The sequence below is a fragment of the Desmodus rotundus genome, chromosome 11 (genome assembly GCF_022682495.2).
Source record: "Desmodus rotundus isolate HL8 chromosome 11, HLdesRot8A.1, whole genome shotgun sequence".
NCBI classification, from domain to species: domain Eukaryota; kingdom Metazoa; phylum Chordata; class Mammalia; order Chiroptera; family Phyllostomidae; genus Desmodus; species Desmodus rotundus.
In genome coordinates this window covers 91,610,462-91,630,606 of record NC_071397.1, presented here as the reverse complement: position 1 = coordinate 91,630,606, position 20,145 = coordinate 91,610,462, and the positions used below count along the sequence as shown (strand labels likewise).

Below are 20,145 nucleotides of genomic sequence, written 5' to 3'. Positions count from 1 at the left end.
AAAAGAATCCCATTATTTCATAGCCACATTTTATGCCTGGCACAGAGTAGGCCCATAACAAATATGTATGGGGCTGGATGGCTAAATAGACGCACTACTAGTGACGGGGTATTCTGAAGGTGACTGGCCTTCTTTAGGCATTCGGCCAGCAGAACGTATCCAAAACCATAGCTGGGCCTGTTGAAAAAATATAACCAGTCCAGTCTTCTCTGAAATGGCACCTCAGTATCTTTGAGCCTGAGCCTAGGAATTTTAAGTACTCGTGCCTAAAGGCAAGTTCAGACCAGGCCATCTGCTAGCTAATATTTACTCACCACTTATGGTACATGGGCCATTGTGCCAGGAAATGGAGGTGGAGCAAAGTGAAAAAGACAGGAAGGTCCCACCCAACACTAAAACACACTCACCAGAAGCTATACTAGACCCACATACACAAGGTCCCCTGGTTTGTGACTACAGCGCAGTGGGGGGAGTACAATCTTTTCAATGAATGATGCCGGGTCAACTGAATATCCTGGTGGGACAGACTCTTCTTGACCTGGCTGGTGTGGCTCGGTGGATTGAGTACCAGCCTGTGAACCAAAAGATCACTGGTTTGATTCCCAGTTAGGGCCCATGCCTAGGTTGCAGGCCAGTCCCCAGTAAGGGGCATGGGAGAGGCAACCACTCATTGGTGTTTCTCTCCCTCCCTCCCTTCCCCTCTCTCTAAAAATCAATAAATAGAATCTTTTTAAAAATTAAAAAAAAAATCTTCTTGCCTACATTATACCATATACCAAAATCCATTTTAGACAGACTGCGGGTCTAAATATGAATGATAAAACAATGAAGCATCCTAAAGACAACATAGGAGAGCATGACCTTTGAGCAGACAAAAATTTCTTAAACAGGATGCAAATTACACTAACTATAAAGAAAAAAACTGATAAACTGGACAAGATTAAGAACATCTGTTCAGCAAAAAACATTAAAGATTAGAAAAGTAAAAAAGGCAACTAACAAAGTAGGAGGAAATACACGTTTCTGACAACAGACTGATATCTAGGATGTATGTATAAAAATTGATATCCAGGATATATAAAAATCGGTAACAGACTGACAGCTGTAAGAGGGCAGGGGGAGGCGGGGACTGATTGAAAGAAGGGGAAGGGATTAGTCAAAGAACATATATGAAGGACCCATGGACATGGACGACGGTGTGGGGATTGACTATGGGAGCGGGGGTCACTGGGTGAGGGGGGCAAAGGGAGAAAATTGGGACAACTGTAATAGCATATACACATTAAAAAATAAAAATAAAAATCAGTATGAACAAGGCAGATAACTCAATCTAAAGGGTTTTGGGTTTTTCTTTTCCCTCAAATGGGAAAAGAGTTGAACAGGCACATCACAGAGGGCATACCCAAAAGGCCAATAAACATATAAAAAGGGGCTGGACTTCATTAGTCTTCACTAAATGCAAATTACAACCACAATGCAATACCACTACATCCCTAACAGATGGTGAAATGGAAAAGATAAAATACCAAGTATTGGTAAGGATGCAAAACCACTGGGCTTTCCTTACTGCAGTAGGAATGCAAGTCAGTACAATTACTTAGGAAAATCATCTGGGAATATTAAGGAAAGCCGAACGTACCCTATAAACCAGTAATTTCACCACTATGTGTACAACTCAACAGAAATGCAGACATTTGTTCACCAAAAGACATGTGTAATAATGTTCACAGCAGCTCAATTCAGAGTAACCGCAAACTGGAAACCTCTCAAATGCCCATCGAAAGCAGAATGGATGAGAAATAATTGCAGTGTATTCATTCACACATAGAGTATTGTATGGCTATTAACATGAACAAACCTCAACGGCATGCAATAACATGGGCATATCTCACACACTTAATGGTGGAGAAAGGAAACAGACCTAACAATTCTATAAAACACAAGAAGGCCAAGTCTGTCAGGTTACAAAGGAGTGGGATGGGAGGCCAACGATGGAAAGAGGGCGCAGCAGGGACTCTGGTGGTGCTGGCAACGTTCTATTTCTTACTCTGGACAGTGGTTACATGGTGGGCTCAAGTTGAGAAAATTCATCAACCTGTACACTTAGGATCTGTGCACTTTGTATGTTATACTACAGGGAAAAGCGGTCTTTTTGTTTTTTTGTTTTTTTAAGATTTTACTTATTTTTAGAGACAGGGAGGGAGAGGAACATCGATATGAGAGAGAAACAACAATCGGTTGCCTTACAAGTCTCCAATAAAATAGCCTGATAGCAGAGGGTTCCTTAGAGAAATGGCCGATTCTAGGTCTGCTGCAAGAAATATAAAAGATAAACCTGGGACATCTTGACGTGCCAGAAAGTAAGGAAGTATTACACCCACACACAATTACGGGAGTATGTCAAACAGACAAAGGAGTCGACTGAAACAGCTTCCGATGGCCAACCCTGGAACAATTTGAGCAACAAAATAAATACAGAAGCATTGAATGATAACTCGAGCACCTAATAAATATCCATGGGTCCATACTGACACAAATAAATCCTTGACTAAATACACAAATGGGGGAGAAGAGACAAATCTCCCATGCAGAAGAATTCCAAAAAAATTATATAGAAACGCCAGGAGGTGGAGCATAACTCCCATTCCTTAGCTACGGGCTGCGTGTAGGGACTTCCTTCCAAAGAGGACAGTATGGGAAGAGAGGGAAGGAGTAACTTTACAGCAGAGAAACCTGACAGACACTACATCAGCCAGGTAGTCAAGGTCAACATCAGCGGTGATAAATCTTGCGTTCACAGCAACACCCCTTGACAGGATGTGGTGAGCATGGCTGTTTACCTCTATGGTTTTCCTTCTAAAATCCCACAACCCCAGTCTAAACATGAGAAGAATGTAAGAAAAATCCTATGTTACAGATATTCTACAAAATACCTAACCTGTACTCCACACAAGTATCGAGGTCATCAAAAACAAGGAGAGTGTGAAAACAGGACAACTAGATGTAATATGGTGTCCTGGATGGAACGGAGGAAGGACACCGGGGAAAAACTAAGGAATCTAAATAAAATGTGGATTTTAGTGAATAATAATATATCAATAATGTCCCATTCATTGTAACGAATGTACCATCCTAATTTAAGGCATTGCTAATCGGTAAAAATGGTTGGAAAGTGTATGGGAACAATCTTCAAAATTTTTCTGTAACTCTAACCATGGAAAATGTATGTTTATTTATGTTTTTAAAATGGGCCTCTCAAAAGGTGGGATGGAGGGACCAGCAGGTGGATATTGGAGGGAGGAAGAGATGGACAGCACAGTGGCTGATGGGAGGGTGGACAGAGGTTGGGATGGCTGAGGGATGGATAGCGGACACAGTGGCTCTCCAAAGCAGGACAGTCAAACACTCTGAGAGCATGGAGATGACAACTAGGATGGGCACCTGGGACTTAACCACACGGAGCACACAAGCCTCTCAATAGACAGGGGAGACTAGCGACACAGCAGTGGGCTGACAGGGGAGCAGAAGGGCACAAAATGGGGACAAAGCGTGTAGACAAGCTATCTGTCAAATCTGGCTGAAGTGAGGAAAAGGAAGGAGAGCTTCGTGCGTGTGCCCTACTACTTTATTGAGGTGTAATTTACATATCGTGAAATGCACGGATCTTAGGGTGCCGCTGGATGACTTGATGTGGAGGAAAGGCTGGGGATACAGAAGAGGAGGGCCCCTGAGCAGATGCAGGGCCCGGGCTCCTGAGAGAAGGTAAAGTGTGATGCCTTCTTCTGTCTAATTCTCCTCTGTCCTACGGGTGGTGCCACCATCCTCACCAGAGATGGTCCTTTAACCCCAAAAGACAAGGACATCCTAATTTCCAAAGTGTTATCCGTGCTCATTCTGAAAATGTAAAGAACTGAATAGGAACAAAATTATTGGCCACCTTTTCCTGGTTTACAATGAAAAAACTTTAAAGACCCTGGCTGCCTCAAAAAGAGGAGAAGGCAAAGCACTGTGAAAGGCACTTGGAACACAGTTAAACCCGGTGACGGGAGCGCTCATGTCGTTAAAGAGTAGGGTAGCCCTTCTTTCTTTCTGTCCTCACCCAAAGACGTTTTATCTCCGCTTTCTTTTTAAGTGAGAAAGTAGGAGGGAGAGAGAGAAACATTGACTGGGTTGCCTCTCTATGTGCCCGGACTGGGGATCCAACCCACAACCTTGGTATGTGCCCTGACAAGAAATCAAACCCAAAACCCTTCCGTTATGAAACCATGCTCCAACCAACTGGAGCCACACCGGCCAGGGCAGGGGAGCCCTTCTTACTGGCAACAACCGAGGGGCAAACCCACACCCACCTCTTTTTAAAAATAACTTCAGATTATTCCTTCTCTTATAAAAGGAATACATGGCCATTGTACAAAACATAAAGTTGCCCATAATGACACTAATATTAATATTTATTATGTATCCTTGCAGCCTTTTTTTAGGCAGTTAAAAAAGGTATCTTACAGAACAGATTGTTACCTGTTATCACTTAACTCAAATGTCATAAATCTGTTGATTTAAAAAGGTGATTGTCTTAAATCAACCCAAGATCTTTTGATCTGAGATACTGACCAGATTATTTTATAGTCACAAAACCTAATGTGTGACCAAAATTTTCAATCAAGCCCTAAACCCCACCAAAAAATAAAAACACACATTAACAAACTCCAAAAGCCTCTGTTCTCTTTTTGGTCAAAGAATGTAACTTAAATTTGAATATATGTGTTAATTAGGCAGAATTAATTGTGGCAAAAAGATCACAGATGTTGCTAATAGTGCTTTCATAAATATCCTGGGCTTTTCTTGGGATGATTGTTATGATCCTTAATATTATTAATGCTCAAAACATGCCTGGAAGGGCTATCTCGTTTCAAAGGGGAATTAAAGGAAACCCAGGAATGTGACTCATAACCACTCAGAGCAGAGATCCTCATCCTCCTGGGGAGACCAAGCCCACACCTGCCCCAGGAGCAGGGAGGGCCTATCGCATAAGGTGATTCCCTGCACTTACACGTAAGAACGTAAAAAGAACCTCTGATCCCAACCAATAGGGATCTCTGAAATGGGACAAACTACTTCCTACAACCAGTACAAAGCCGTATCTAGGAACTTTTCAGTTTATTTTGATTTTGTCAAGTGGGGAAAGAGAGGAGCCGGGTTCCCTGAGAGGAAGGCAGGTCCGCAGCCCCACCCACCCTACCTGCTTAAAGCCTTGCACCCTGTGCAAGGAGGTGGGCGGGTCATAGTCCTATTAGTCACAATGTCTGGCTGGAGAATGTGAATTTCACTTTACTCAATGTTTGATGTGGTCTCTGTGTCTCATTCTTTGGCTTCCTTCCACTGTTTTAAATTGCTTTATGCAAGGCAATTTACGGAAGGTGTCAATGATTGATAAACGAGTTCCTCATTTTCTGCTTCTTTGGGGTTGTAAGTTAACTCAAGCTTGAGATCTCTACTTATTAAACACAGGCCACTACCCGCCTCAGAAGTTCGACATGGGAATATCCCAGAGGTCTGAGGCAGCTGGCCACTAAATGCTTTTAGAGTCTCAGGCTAGTTCAGGTGGTAGTCTGTTTACCTAGGTACGCAAACGTTTTCGTTATCTAAACATCACCCATAAACACTGCTCTGGCATGAGATTACTAAATACTGAATTTTCTGAGGTTTGATGAAGAAATGGAATATTGTAGCTGTCCGAAAAGCAGTTGTCTACCAGGGAGAGTACATGTTATTTCTTTAGTTGTAATATTTGTGAGGTGTTTTCATTACAGCAAGCATAATCATGTTTTAGCACCAAACCCATGACTCACTTTTTTGTGACTTGTCAGAGAGCTTCCACACCCCAGGACAAACAGAAGAAAAACCAGTGACTAATGAGAATTGTTGTGTAGCGTATTAGCTCACAAGAACTAAGCAGAAAAGCCATTTTGGCCAATCTGAAAACTCAACACCTCACCAAGCTGGCTGGAAACAGATTTGATTTAATATTTGCAAAAATGAATGAAGCGGCTAGGTCAGCCGCGCTACTGACAAATAAAGTATGAGAACAAAGATATTAACAGATGATTGACCACAGTGCTCAGCACGAAAACATCCTTTTACAGAAGCAGAACAAGCAGCTAAGGGGTTTTCTCATTTTGTTTAGAAGAAGCATTATTTCTTTACTTCTAGTACTTTCAAACCCGTAGAATAAAAAGCCCAGTCTGCATCCTCTGGCTTATTTCAAGTGAGTTTCTAACTTTTAACCTCAAAATTCTAGCTAAGTGGATAGAGGGACAGCCAAAGGCACAGGTGGCAAACACAAGGCCTGCAGGCCGAATCCAGCCCTCCACCTTGTTTTATCCGGCTCGGCACCTTATTCCAGCCGCAGCACTGAGCTCTTGCTTAACTGTTAAGGAGTAGTTACATTTATACAGTCCTAACATTACATTCGGCCCTTTGAAGACAACCGGGAGGCTGATTTGGCCTCCAGTAACAATGAGCTTGAGACCCCTGGCTTAAGGGCCCTAGTACTAAGTGCTCATGCACACCTGGCAATCAATGAAATAGCACGCTCATGGGGACATATACTTGAGAACGAATGGGTTTGAATTTTTCTAAAGAAGTAGATGAATCCTGTAAATGGCTTCTCTAAGAAATAAAGGGATCCTGTAAATTATTCAAGATGAAGCATATTTGAAAACGTATCAAGTAAATGAAGCAGAAAAGCCTTGCCCGGTCAAGCGTATTAAAATTCACAGCAAGGGTCAGGCAGTAAAGGTGAAACTGAGGGTCACTGTTCTCAGTCTGAGTCTTCTCTCTCTTCTTCCTGGCAACTTAAACTTGGGCTAGGTACTAAGTCCCTCTGAGCCTCAGGGTTCTCGGTTAGAAAATGGGATAATTACTTACATTAAAGAACTTTTGTGGGGATTGAATAGGAGTAGCTGATGGTGCTTTATGAATTCTACCATCACACAAAATAAACAAACATCATAAAGAGGAATAAATTCTGCTTTTCACTTGCTACCAAAAGTGTCCATGAGAAATCTTCATTTCCTTTTTCTATTCTGGCATGTTAGTTCTATAACTATAAAGGGGTGTTCTAGGAATAAATTCCCCAGTGAAAATTAATTTGTTTAGGCAGGTTTCTTCGGCCTCTTATTTAGGCTAATTTGTACCCTTCACGTTTGTTTTTTGTTTTGTTTTGTTTTTTATTTCCTAAAGCTACTGTGATTTTACTTCTCAGATGCTCATTTGATATCTCAACACAAATGTTCCTCAAGTTAGAATAAATACCACCATTAGTTAATTATGAGCTGTCAAGCTCAAGGACAAATTATAAGAATGGAAAAGGCCCCCAACAGCCAATATTATAAATTATATGCTGGAAGTGTTTAAGGCAAACATGCCAGCTTTTCGTAAAGGTTAACCCAATTAGAGCAAAAGAAAAAAGAAAAAAAAAGAAAGAAAGCAGCATATCAGGGGTAGCTCTGAGTATCTGCTTATCAGATTTCAAATTTAAGTTGGAAATCCAGGGTAGGGAAGAAGTGCTAGAGAGGGTTAGGAGGATTTTTTTCTTAAAGGCTTCTGGATCTGATATTTCTTACCTAAGTCTCATCACACCAGAGATCTTGCCAAGAAAAGGAGGGATAGCTACACCCTCACTTTAGCTGCTAAAATTAACTATGGAAATCAGATGATCCTTCGGTGAACTAGCCCCACTCTTGTCTCAGGTTTGCCTAGAGAGGGAAAGATCTTTCCATCGCTGCTTCAAATGTCACCCTCTCTGTAATAAATCTCATTCTCTCCAATGCAGAGCCAGCTTTATTACAGAATCTCTAAAGCCTAGAGCTTGAAAGCCTTAGACCATGCTCATTTTTTCAGCTGAGGAAAGAAAACCTGGAAACAACCGTCTATTGGGGACATTACTGACCAAGGTCATTGAGCTAGAAGAGAGGTCCACGGACCAGGGCCCTTCCTGCAACATCATACTGGGAACGGGAGGCATATTTTGATTTCACCAATTCCAGTAAGGTCTCACCACCCACAAATAATAAGTTATTTATTTATAAACCTGCCCAGGCTTGTTAATTCCCGAAGTTTAGCTGTTAAGAGATGGCTTTCTCTTACTTAGTCCTGACTTTCCATTAAAATGAAAGATACAGTGTTTTTAGTTCTTGATATTATAATGTCAACAAATTTATCATACCCCTTTGTGAAAACAGGCTTTGAGTAAAGGAATACACACCCAATATGCAGTGAATAATTTGCTGGACGCACTGTGAGCAGAGGGTAGTCTCTGCCCTGAAAGGCCTTGCACTCATGTGGAGTCCTACCTTCTTCTCCTGCTGTGGAAAGGGTTCCTTTACTTTCTCCACTTCTTCTATTACACAGATTTAAAGGATGGAGTCTTTAAAGTTCCCCTGTAGTGAAAAGAGGAACAAGAAGACTTCATCCTTTGTAACTACCATCTATGTAAATATCTGCTGAATGAATGAATGAATATCCCTGTCTGCCATAGTTCTTTCCACAGCTTGCCCTAAAAGTATTCTTTCCAAAAAGGAAGAAAAACCCTTCCCTGATCATTTTTCCTCAACCATAAAGTGATTCTTTACAGCCTAAATCCACATTCTGGTCTCCTCTGTTTTCTAAGCTTTCACACAGTGGCACAGATTTCCACACTGCCAGTGCTAACACACAGCTGGTGAGAATGGACCGGCCCGAAGTTTTGGGCTGAAGCAGAAATCCTGGCTTTCGCTCCCGTTCTAGCCAGACTTGTGTGAACCTGTCACTCCACATCTCCTCTGCCAACGGGGACTACTCACCGCTTCCTAGCACAGCGAGCATTTCCACTCCCAAGGCAATAAATCATTTTACTGTGCAAATAAAATAGTATTCGTGTACATCCTGAAAAACTAAAATCGCAGAAAAGAAAGGCAGTACACTGTGATAGCTTCCTTAGTGGATTTTTATCACCCATGCATCTGTGCTATATTCCATAACGACTTCCTTTTAGTTCACAGGTTCAAAGGACTGCAGAGACATAATTCATAACCACAAAAAAGAACCAAAACTTCCAGTTAATGGTGAAAGAGCAGATTTTTAACACAGTCAGAGCCAAATTACAAGAATGCAATTAATTTTGGTGTCTCTGAAAAGTACCGCACCACAAAATGTGCCAACTGCCCTTGAGGGCCAGTCTGTCTCAACAGCCAGGTGCAGAGCACCTGAGTGCAGCCAGATGTGCAGGAGGCACTGGGGCTACAAAGATCACAAGGTTCTGCCCTCTGGGAGCTGCAGCTGGGGGGACTGGGGAGGGGGGTAGGTTTATAGGATGGGTGCCAAGGAAAGGGAAGGAACGAGCCAGTAGAGGCCCGTAAGCCTGTAGGTGAGGAGACATATCAGAGAGGCTTCCTGGAGGAGACAGCATAAGGGTGAGCCCGAAGAACAGGTCACAAGCAAACATGTAAGGTGGGGAGAGAGGGAGACATGTCTCTGGCAGAGGGAGAAGCAAGTGGGAAGGGGTTCCTGCAGCCCTGTGTTGGGATCTCAGTTCATCACTGAAGAAGCAGGGTACAAACAGTAGTTAGGGATGAGACTAGAGAGGCAGGCAGTCCCCTGAGCCCTTGGTGGCTCCCCAAATAATCCATACACCAAATTCTAAGCAGAAGTTTCTGCCGCCAGCTGAGGGACTCACAAAGTAGCATACCAGGCTACCTTGATGTTGTAGAGGGAGAATCTAGATTCAAACCAAGGACCTGAACTCAAAACAAGAGGCCTGATCCCGGTACAAGAACAAACCCACTGACAAGAGCTGTTCCCATACAAGCAGTACCAGTCAGAGTAGAAGTTACAACAATCACACCTGGAGAGGAGGGAAAAGACAGGATTCACAGACAGCACTGGGCCTGCCCAAACTCTGGAAGCAACCAGGTGCAGTGGGTTAAGGCGCCCTCTGACTTCCTAGACACATCCCTTCTCCGCCACGTCCAGCTGAGGGCCCTGGAGCAACTTCAAGACTTCCTTGTGCCTCAGTTTCCACATCCATAAAAAGGGAATGTCCGAGGTTGCTACTAGGATTACATGAGTCATACCTGATACATAAAAAGCACTCAGATAGGCCAGGGGATTTTATTACATGTGTTTAGATGTTTCCCTTTCTGGAGCAGCATTTTGAAAACTGCAAGCCATGGTCCAAAACCGTGTTATGAAATCAACCTAGAGGGTCACAACCAGTAATTCGGGAAATGAAATAAAACAATATCAGACTTAAACATTACTAAAGTTGGGGACTTCCAGCCAAGGTAGAGGCGTAGGTAGACACACTGTGCTTCCTCGCACAACCAAAAGAAAGACAACAACAAATTTAAGAACAAAAAACAACCAGAACTGACAGAAAATCTAACTGTATGGAAGTCTAACAAGAAGTTAAAAAAGAAACACTCACCCCGACCAGTAGGAGGGGCCAAGCCAGGCAGAGAGGACTCATGCCAAGGTGGTGGCTGGTGGACCAGGCAGTCCCACATTCGCGTGCGGATAAATTGGGAGGAACAACTGGGGAGCGAGACAGACCACGCAACCCAGGGCTCCAGCACGGGGAAATAAAGCCTCAAACCTCTGACTGAAAACACCTATGGGGGCTGAGACAGTGGGAGAAACTCCCAGCCTCACAGGAGAGTTTGCTGGAGAGACCCACAGGGTCCTAGAACGTACACAAACCCACCTAGGGATCAGCACCAGAAAGGCCCAATTTGATTGTGGGAAGCGAGGGAAGTAACTGAAAGCCGGCAGAGAGCTGAGCAAATGGCACTGTTCCCTCTCGGACCCCTCCCCCACATTCAGCGATGTGGGTTGCCCTGCCCTGGTGAACACCTAAGCCTCCACCCCTTATAGGTAACAGGCCCGCCAAGACAAAATAAGTAAATAAAAATGGCCCAAATGAAAGAACAGATCAAAGCTCCAGAAAAAATACAACTAAGAGATGAAGAGAGAGCCAACCTATCAGATGCACAGTTCAAAACACTGGTAATCAGGATACTCACAGAATTGGTTGAGTATGGTCTCAAAATAGAGGAAAAAGTGAAGGCTATGAAAAGTGAAATAAAGGAAAATGTACAAGGAACCAACACTGATGGGAAGGAAACCAGGACTCAAATCAATGGTTTGGGCCAGAAGGAAGAAAGAAACATTCAATCTGAACAGAATGAAGAAACAAGAATTCAAAAAAATGAGAGGCTTAGGATCCTCTGGGACAACTTTAAATGTTCCAACATCTGAATCATAGGGGTGCCAGAAGGAGAAGAGGAAGGGCAAGACATTGAAAACTTGTTTGAAAAAATAATGAAGGAAAACTTCCCCAATCTAGCAAAGCAAATAGACTTCCAGAAGTCAGGAAGCTCAGAGAGTCCCAAAGAAGTTAGACCCAAGGAAGCACACACCAAGGCACATCATAATTACATTACCCAAGATTAAAGACAAGGAGAGAATCTTAAAAGCAGCAAGAGAAAAGGAGACAGTTACCTACAAAGGAGTTCTCATAAGTCATCAGCTGATTTCTCCAAAGAAACCTTACAGGCAAGAAGGGGCTGGAAAGAAGTATTCAAAGTCATGAAAGGCAAGGACCTACATCCAAGATTACTCTACCCAGCAAAGCTCTCATTTAGAATGGAAGGGCAGATAAAATGCTTCCCAGATAAGGTCAAGTTAAAGGAGTTCGTCATCACCAAGCCCTCATTGTATGAAATGTTAAAGGGACTTATCTAAGAAAAAGAAGGAGATAAAAAATGTGAACAGTAAAATGACAACAAACACAATTATCAACAACCAAACCTAAAAAGAAACAAAAATGAAAACAAACTAAGCCAACAACTAGAACAAGAACAGAATCACAGAAATGGAGACCACAGGGAGGGTTATCAGCAAGGAAGTGGAGGGCAGGAGTAGGGGAAAAGGTACAGGGAATAAGTAGCATAAACAGTAGGTGGAAAACAGGGGGAGATTAAGAATAGTATAGGAAATGTAGAAGCCAAAGAACTTATATGTATGACCCACAGACATGAAATGAACTAAGAGGTGGAAAAATGCAGGTGGGAGGGGGGATGCAGGACAGAGGGTAATAAAGGGGGGAAAATGGGACACCTGTAATAGCATAATCAATAAAATATATTTTAAAGAATAAAAAAACATTACTAAAGTCACATTTTGTGTTTCTTTTGTAATTTTTTTTTTTTTTAGCACACATAGTAGCATTAGGCAGTGCTTTGTGGGTCTGCTCTCCCCATCCACGTACCTGTGTATGTATCAGGCAGCAATCGAAAGAAAGGGTGCTCCTTTCTGTGAGTCACCACTTAAAAAAAACTGAAAAACACTGATTTACAGCCTGAGGATGGTAGGCAGTCAGGGAAGATGAAAAGATGTAATGATGCCAGGAACCACTTTTTAAAATGCAGACAGCTGCAGCAAAGGGAAAGCCCTCCTGAATGGCAGTCAGGAAAGCAACTCAGGAAACACTCCCAGTGCCCAAGTCTGTCTGTCTGTGGTGAGGCTGCCCTGGGCATTGCCATAGACTGAGGTTAACAACAGGCTGTCTTTCCCTCCGAAACAAACGGCATTGCATAACCGGAAGTACAGATTTCATCGCGATCCTGAGATGGGGAGGAAACTGACACCACTTATCCAGTAAGTCACCTTGCAACACTTGTCCACATGGGCACTGTGCCAAACTTCAAATACTCTTGGAAACCTGTCAGGGTTTGGAAGAAATAGGAGAATGTCTTAAAACAGAAAGCCTTAAATGTGGGTATAGATTTATCCAAACAGTTCCATTACAACCAAATTCCTAGGTGAAAATTTAACAACCTGTAGAAGAAGGTGAAATGGAAAGTAACTATAAACACATAACAAAATGTTTTAGAAGCTATAAAAGCATTTATCTACGTAACCAAAAGGTTGTAAGGTGTGCGTGAAACCCCATGCCTTTGACTGGGTAAGGGGGGCCATAGTCTGGGCCACACCCATTTTCCTGCAGCCAAGGGAACCTACCCAGCCGAAACTGGTGTTCTTCCATCTTGCTTTAGGCTATGTTCCAGGTCCCCAGAATTGCCTAATTAAATACCCAGCCACTTCCAGGGCATGAACTGGCTCCTCCTAGATTTCCCAGTGGGGGACCTGGCCACTAGCCTGAGCCAGAGGCATGGTTAAGGGGTGGCAGAGGTTGTGGACAAAGACTGGACATGCACACAGACACTATACCCTTTACCAGTGGGACTGCACCAGGGGCGGGAAGCAACTGGAAGCAGACTCCAGACCCAGGGCATATTCTCCCAACCGCATGCCAACTCTGAGCCCTGGCAAGTCTGAGAATTCTGAATCCAAGCCTAACCTTCCAGGCCATTCTAAAAATACTGTTGTCATGGTGGGTAGATAAAAGATGGTTTGTTAGCTTAATTCATAACTTTTAAATATTTAGACCTATGCAATGTAGGCCTCCAGCTGTTCTCCCGTAGGGGACTCTGCAAAGCTATAGGCAGGCCTGGGTTCAAAGCCCCACCCACTCCCTGTCATTCCCCCAGCTACGTGAACTGGGAAAGCCTCTCAGTCTCTCTGTGGCTCAGTTTCCTCATCTGTAAACACAGACGCTAAGGGCACCCTTCTCACAGGATTGTTGTAAAGACTCAGTGAATGAGTGCACACAGAGTCCCTGGAATAGCACCTGGTACCTAATGCACTCGCCTCAAATGCTGTCTTTATACTGTTCTCCCAACAATACAAATTGGCAAGTGCAAACTTCTAGATAAGACCACAGCCAAGCAGTTACTCTAGATAGGACCGGAGCCAGGAAGGATAGTTCTTCTTTCCCACTCCTTTCAAATTTAAAATATCACGCTTCATGCCACTCCAAAAGATCATTATTTTCTACTCTCTAAAGGACAAGTCCTCTAACTGCTGACCTGCCTGATAAAAGTTCTGAGATTAAGTATGTGCTCATACCTTCCTTGTTCCCCCAGCTTGGCATCTAGCTCAGGCCTCTGACCAATTTGAAGCCCGGCAATTTGGCTTTCTGTGTCAATTTCATGGGATTAAACATCTGAAAAAATTACCAGCTTGAAGTGTCAAAAAAAAGGGGGCATTTCTTAATCTTCATATTCATGAGATTCACATCTATAAGCAGAGGTAGGTTCTTCTGGATTCACGTAACACAGGCTGAACTCCTGGATGCTATCAGCAAGGAAAGGCCACGGGACCAGAAAACTAAGCTAAAAACAGAGCCCTACAGTGGGGACTAGATGGAAGAAGACAATCCTTTATATGGCTACTGATTAGTCCACACGCTTTCGATTATTAAACAGTGTGCCACCAGCATAGGGGTTACACATCGGCAACAACCTTTCCTTCAGTCTAAAATGACGGAACAAACAACTTGAAAAGAAATCCTTGCCACATTTCAATGACGGGCGGGCATACATTGTGGCAGCTTGCATCACTTCGCCACAAAACCTATCGTTCAAATCAAAGCTGTTTGCTACACATCGGAGGTCTACAGTGGGAGAAGAGCACAAAGAACACATTCAAGGTCATGTTTACCCTTTAAAAAACATACCTATATGTTCAGTACAGTAAACACTCAATCCACTATGTTTTCCCAATTATTCTGAAGAATTTTTAAAATATATGAATCGCCAACCTACTGCGAGGCTGGAACTCTTTCTAGTCTCCCAAGCTCCTTCTAATTTGTCTCCCCTAAAAGAAGCATTGCTCAAGCAGTGTTCATTTCAACAACAGTGTTTCTATTAACTCAAACCTTCTCCAAATTCAAAATGGAGTATAAAGCCCAGTATGAAATGAAAATTAATTGGATTCCACAGAGGCAAGACAGAGCATATCCCCCGTCCAACAGTGATCCCATCTAAATCACATATATTGTTTGTTTGGAGAGTTCTGCCAACTTCCTATTTTTAAAAAAACCATGAACACTTCCGATGTTGGCCAATTTTTATTCATGCAATTAAAATGGCTTGTTGTAAGAGCTGGGTTAGAGAAACAATATATTTTTACAAGCCCATTAGCCATGTAGTCAAGCTTCATTATATCATAACCATTCATCAGTAGTCCATAATGAGAATCTTGTTTCCTTGTGTGATGAGAATGTTAAGGAACATATGTACTCACAATAGGCCATAAAATGTGTGAAAAACAGAACACCCCAATCCAGTAGAAGAGCCAGTGAGTTCATCTGGCTTTCCTTGGCACTGAAGAGCGCTAACTGAAGAGTTATGGACACGAGCCTAGCTTCAACTTAGAAGCCTCTCCTAAATTATTAATCCTCCTCATTCCTCCACCCTTTCCAAACTCCACTCCTTTAAGAAAAGTAGAATGTTTCATTTAAAATGACTGTTATTAAAGACGGGCATGGGAGATCACGTTGGCTTCGGTCATTTTCCTAGCCTACCTTTGTCACGGCTTATTCTAAATATCTCTCCTGTCAGTCTGAGCGGTGTGGACAACCTGAGCCCCTGAACTGTGGGAGGTCACAGCATCCTGCTACCCAAGCACCCTTCCAGGCTGCCCAAGGCTTTCAATCTGCACCTATCGACAGGAGTAACCGGTGTGTGCAGCTTTGGTAAATGCAAGGACGAATTATGGGGACATGCGTTGGGTCTGGCTGGAAAAGGGAAAGCATTTTGATACAGAATTTTGGGAACAGAAGGGGCCTCTGAGATCCCCAGAACCTCTCCTTTCTGTTAAGCAGTGTTCAGGTCCCTTCCCTAGTCCCTGTCCCCCGAAATCGGGGCTACCAGGACCCCAGGAGCGAGTACTGGTACTGCGTTCCCCGCAAAGCCGTGGGGTTAGGCGCAGCTGGAGTGAGTCCATCCAAGCCCCGCTTCTTTTAGCAGCAGCTGGAGGCTAGAAGCCCCCGGGGGCTCGAGAAATACCGTGCGCTTAGCAAAACCTAACCTCCACCGTCACCCACAGCCATTAGGGGGCCTGCAGCTCTTTGAGCAGCCGGTAGCTGAACCCAGGCTGAGGAGTCCCAAGCGCTGCGCCCCAGGGCCAGAGGGCACACTGGAAAGAAGCAGCAGTGCGCCTGGCTCTCCAGCTGGGTCCCCTGGAGTCAGGACGGCGCGCGCTCGGGAGCTGGAGCCCTGGAAAATTCCTGGGCGGGCACGTCGGTGGAGGGAGGCCCCCGACCCTCCAGGCCCCGCGGGCAGGTACCTCGCAGCCGTACAGCCGTCCCAGCTGCTCCACGATCCACTCCTCCAGTACGAGCCGCTTCCGAAGCTCCTTGCGGTCGTATTTCACTGTCACTTTTCCCTGCTGGTGGCGACGTTGCTGCTGAACCTGCCCGACTGCGGCCGCGGTGGCCACGGGCGTCGAGTCCTCCCGAGAGGAGCCCGGGCCGCTGTTGGAGCCCGGGCTACCGCCGGCGGCGCCTCCCTGGGGGCTGTGGAAGAACACCCGCGCGCCGCCGCCGCCAGCCCCGCCAGCCGCCTCGCTGCTGCCCGTCGCCACCGACATGTCCCCGCGCGCCGGAGCCCGAGTGTGGCCGGGAGGAGGGGCAGGCGGAGCGCGCCTGGCGCTGCTACCACCCCGGTCCGGGCAGCGGCATGCGAGGGGCTCGCCCGCACCTGCTCCGCGCGCCACGCACGCCCTGCCGGGCTCCGACGAGGTCGAAGGAGCCGCGGCGACAGGAGGAGGGCGGGGAGAAGTGAGAGGCGGGACCGCAGCCTTAAAGACACCGCGGGGGACCCTCTGGATCGAGTCCGGGAGGCGGATCTGGCGCCTGGCCCGGCAGGGGGCCCGGGGCGTGGGAGTTGAGCGCCGAGGCGGAATGTGTGCGCGTCGACACGCGCGTTTGCGGTTGTGTAGACACCTGGGAGGACCGAGAGTCTGATGCCAGGGATGGTCCTCTGCGCGGGTGGCCGTGTCCTCTTCTCCCAGAGACCGGGGATTGCGCTTCGGTCCGCAGTCCCAGAGCGCACAAAACCTGCTGCCTCCGGTGGCCCGGCTCTGCCCCGGGCACGGACCACAGGGAAGGGGATGAGGAAAGGAACCACGCCGCAGGTTCTTCACGAGGGTTTTCTTCTTCCTCCCGTCTCCTCCAAGGGCGGGGGAGCGTCTCCTCTGCCCACGGCCCCACCCCGCTGCTCCAAACACACGAGTTCCTATTCATGCCTCTTTCTCTCTCTCTGATAAAATTGAAGGGTGATGTTTGTGCAATCGGGGAATCGCTGCGCCTGAGAACCTCTCTTCAGACCAGTTTTTCGCTCCTTACGAACTGTTTATTCATAGGCAGAGCATTAGGATATCTTTAAATCTAAAGGATAGGACGCTTGATTGTCCCTTGAGATAAGGGGCTGGGGGCATCCAGCCAGCAGCCGTTTCTCTAAGAGGCAGGGCCGGTTTGTCTCTGAGAGACAAGCTGGCTCTGCCATACCAGAAAGACGTGTAAGATCGGTTATTGTGTAGCCAGCTTGTCTCTCTCAAAACCATTTCCAAACCACCTCTGTTTACCTGGGAAAGCACTGCAGGAGTAACTCCTTTAAAAACATCATGCAGCCCAGCGGGGTTAGGAATGAATGAGCTTATTATACGGTTTAGGGCGAAGAGATGGGGAGGGAAATTATAAACAGAAAACCACGTGTGTGTGCGTGTAAAATTATAGGGAGACACTGATACATTTCTGTTGTACATAACATCACATCTCAGTTTAGGCAACTGAAAGACACCGCACAGATGCGCACACACAGTAAAGAGCTTTTATGAATATTTTTTAAGCTGGTAAACATTCCTGGCAGGTACAGAAGAAGTTTCTCAGAGACAAGGTAGATGATCGAATCACTTTCTTCTGAACACTTCCCACGGTGAGGATTCTGTGTGAGAATCTAGACCAACAAGCTGGAAAGGCTCCGAAAACGAAGCCGTAACCAGCGCCTTTCTCCTGGCTCTTCTGGCTCTCCAGTCAGTGGTGCCCAGGTCTGCTCTTCCCAGGTCCCGCGATCAGCTCTGTTCCTTCCCGTTGGGCTTTCCCAGCAACAGCTTGAGTGGGGATTTTCCCAAAGTATTCCACGCCTGAGGCTCGTCATCAAAACAGGTCAGGCCTTGAATAGCGAAAGGAAAGGAGCTAGTGAGAATTGTGTGGAATAGCGTGGCTGGTGTGGGTCTTGGACCGCTGTCCATAAATAAAGGGGGTCAAGGCTAAAGGGTGACTGCTCCATGGAAGAAGCCAGCTGTCCATCAGCAGGTGGCTTTCCCACCCAACCTTTCCAGGACAAGGGAGAAGGAAATTCTGTGACTGGGCCCTAAAGATGGATGACAACTCTCCCTGGCACCTCTGCCCCCCACCTGCCTTGGGGCATCTGTAGGTCATTTTAAACCTGGAACACACAGCCAAGAAGGAGAGCACCTCAATGAAATGGGACTCTGTGGGCCAGGGCGGAGGAGGCGGGAAGGATGCAGAGATGAATCCTCTCCCCACACAGAATAAGCTTGACTGTCCCCAGACATCTGGCACATATCCAAGTTAGCCAGAACCAGCTTTACCCAGCTGGACAGGAGAATGCCAATCAAACAAGAACAGCTAAAATTTTAGTAACAAAAACTGTCTAAAATCTCTGCCTCATTCTGGCTCTCGTACCTGGCTTTACCAGTTACTTAGAAAAGCGTGCCGGTGATCTAGGAGTAGGGTAAAGAACGGGGAATTCCTACTCCTCTCTTTGAGTCTTTGGGCAATGAATTCAGTCATTCAAGAGAAAGTTCAAAGAACTTATAAAAATTCACTAAGTTCACCCTGACCAGTGTGGCCCTGTTGGTTGGGCATTGTTCTGCAAAGTGAAAGGTCACTGGTTCAATTCCCAGTCAGGGCACAGGCCTGAGTTGTGGATTGTCTCCGGTTGGGACACGTACAAGATGCAACCAATCAATGTTTCTCTCCCTTTCTTTCTCCCTCTCCTTTCTTTCTTTCTAGATACAAATAGATAGGGTTAATAAAAGAGGAAAACAAAATTAAACTTCTTTTAAAAATTCACTAAGTTCTCTCGGAGAAATTCTTGTGTTGATTCTTTTCGCACCGTATAGCATATTTTTTCCTTCATGCTTAAAACTCAGCTTTCACTTATGACTTCAAAAATGGCCGGTACTAAGAGACATTAAGAAGAAATTTGGGGTTTTAGGCATATGAACTTAAAGAAAAATAGCCAGTGAAGATTCAGTCTCTCCTCAGATACCTTGATCTTCAAATGCCCAAACAAATCGCCTTGATGTGCAAATAGGAGTTGAACTAACATGAGAATCCCTCTTTCTGTAATCCTCTTGCTCCATCCTGGACACAACTTACATTTGCAGTAAACTCTATAGTCCACACACAAACACACATACTTAATCCCATGTTTCAAAATATTTGGGGATAGGGAATTATTCTCAGGTTAGAGACTCCCATAGATGACTGTTTAAATTCAGGAAAACCAGCAATATTTCTCCTCTATGAGACAGATGTAGATATACAGATATTTGTTCAAGGCAAATATTTTTATTTCTAACCCATATAGGCAGGTTTATTATAATGCTGTTTCATCAAAAACAGTGAATGGGGGTAAAGGCATACAACTATAATTGAATAACAATAAAAATTAAAAAAAAAAACAGTGAATGGTTTTTAGTGAATTGAATGGTCTGAAAATATTCTAGAACACAAGGTATGAGCTTTTACCTCGAGGCGATTACCCCCCTGCCCCATGTGAGCACAGCCTAGGGAAATATTTGCCTGTATCATGTCTGCAGAGCTCTGCGTTTTCTTAGCTGAACATGTTTACTTGCTTTCTCTTTGGGGGAAGTTTATTTTAGGAATTATATGGGTCCTTCCCCTCTGAAAATGATCTTTATGCCCAAAGCTTGTTAGACAAGATGACTTAATCAGGGGTCTTAGGGCTTTCTTCACTTCGCAGAGAAACAAGGATTCACTACAAATGTTTATACTCAGTTGCAAATTTCCTGACTCCTTCAATACTAGGTGTTGCAATAATTAGGCAACACCTGGTAATCTACCTGGAGACTGTGATAACAGCCCCAAGGCCCACAAACCTTAAGGTGGAATTCTTACCTTGAGTGATAGTGTAGGTGATAAGGGGCCTA

The 20,145-nt window shown here is 44.9% G+C and overlaps 1 protein-coding gene across 1 annotated transcript in view; it reads right to left on the bottom strand.

Annotated features, from left to right (window-relative positions):
• The window catches only part of PPP1R14C (protein phosphatase 1 regulatory inhibitor subunit 14C), a 71,974-nt gene extending 54,990 nt beyond the window's left edge, over positions 1 to 16,984 (bottom strand). The window contains exon 1 of the mRNA XM_024551964.4: positions 16,231 to 16,984. Within this exon, the coding sequence (XP_024407732.2) occupies positions 16,231 to 16,533 (303 nt within the window). The 5' untranslated portion in view covers positions 16,534 to 16,984. The remainder of the gene's footprint in view (positions 1 to 16,230) is intronic.
• Positions 16,985 to 20,145: the final 3,161 nt, after the last annotated feature.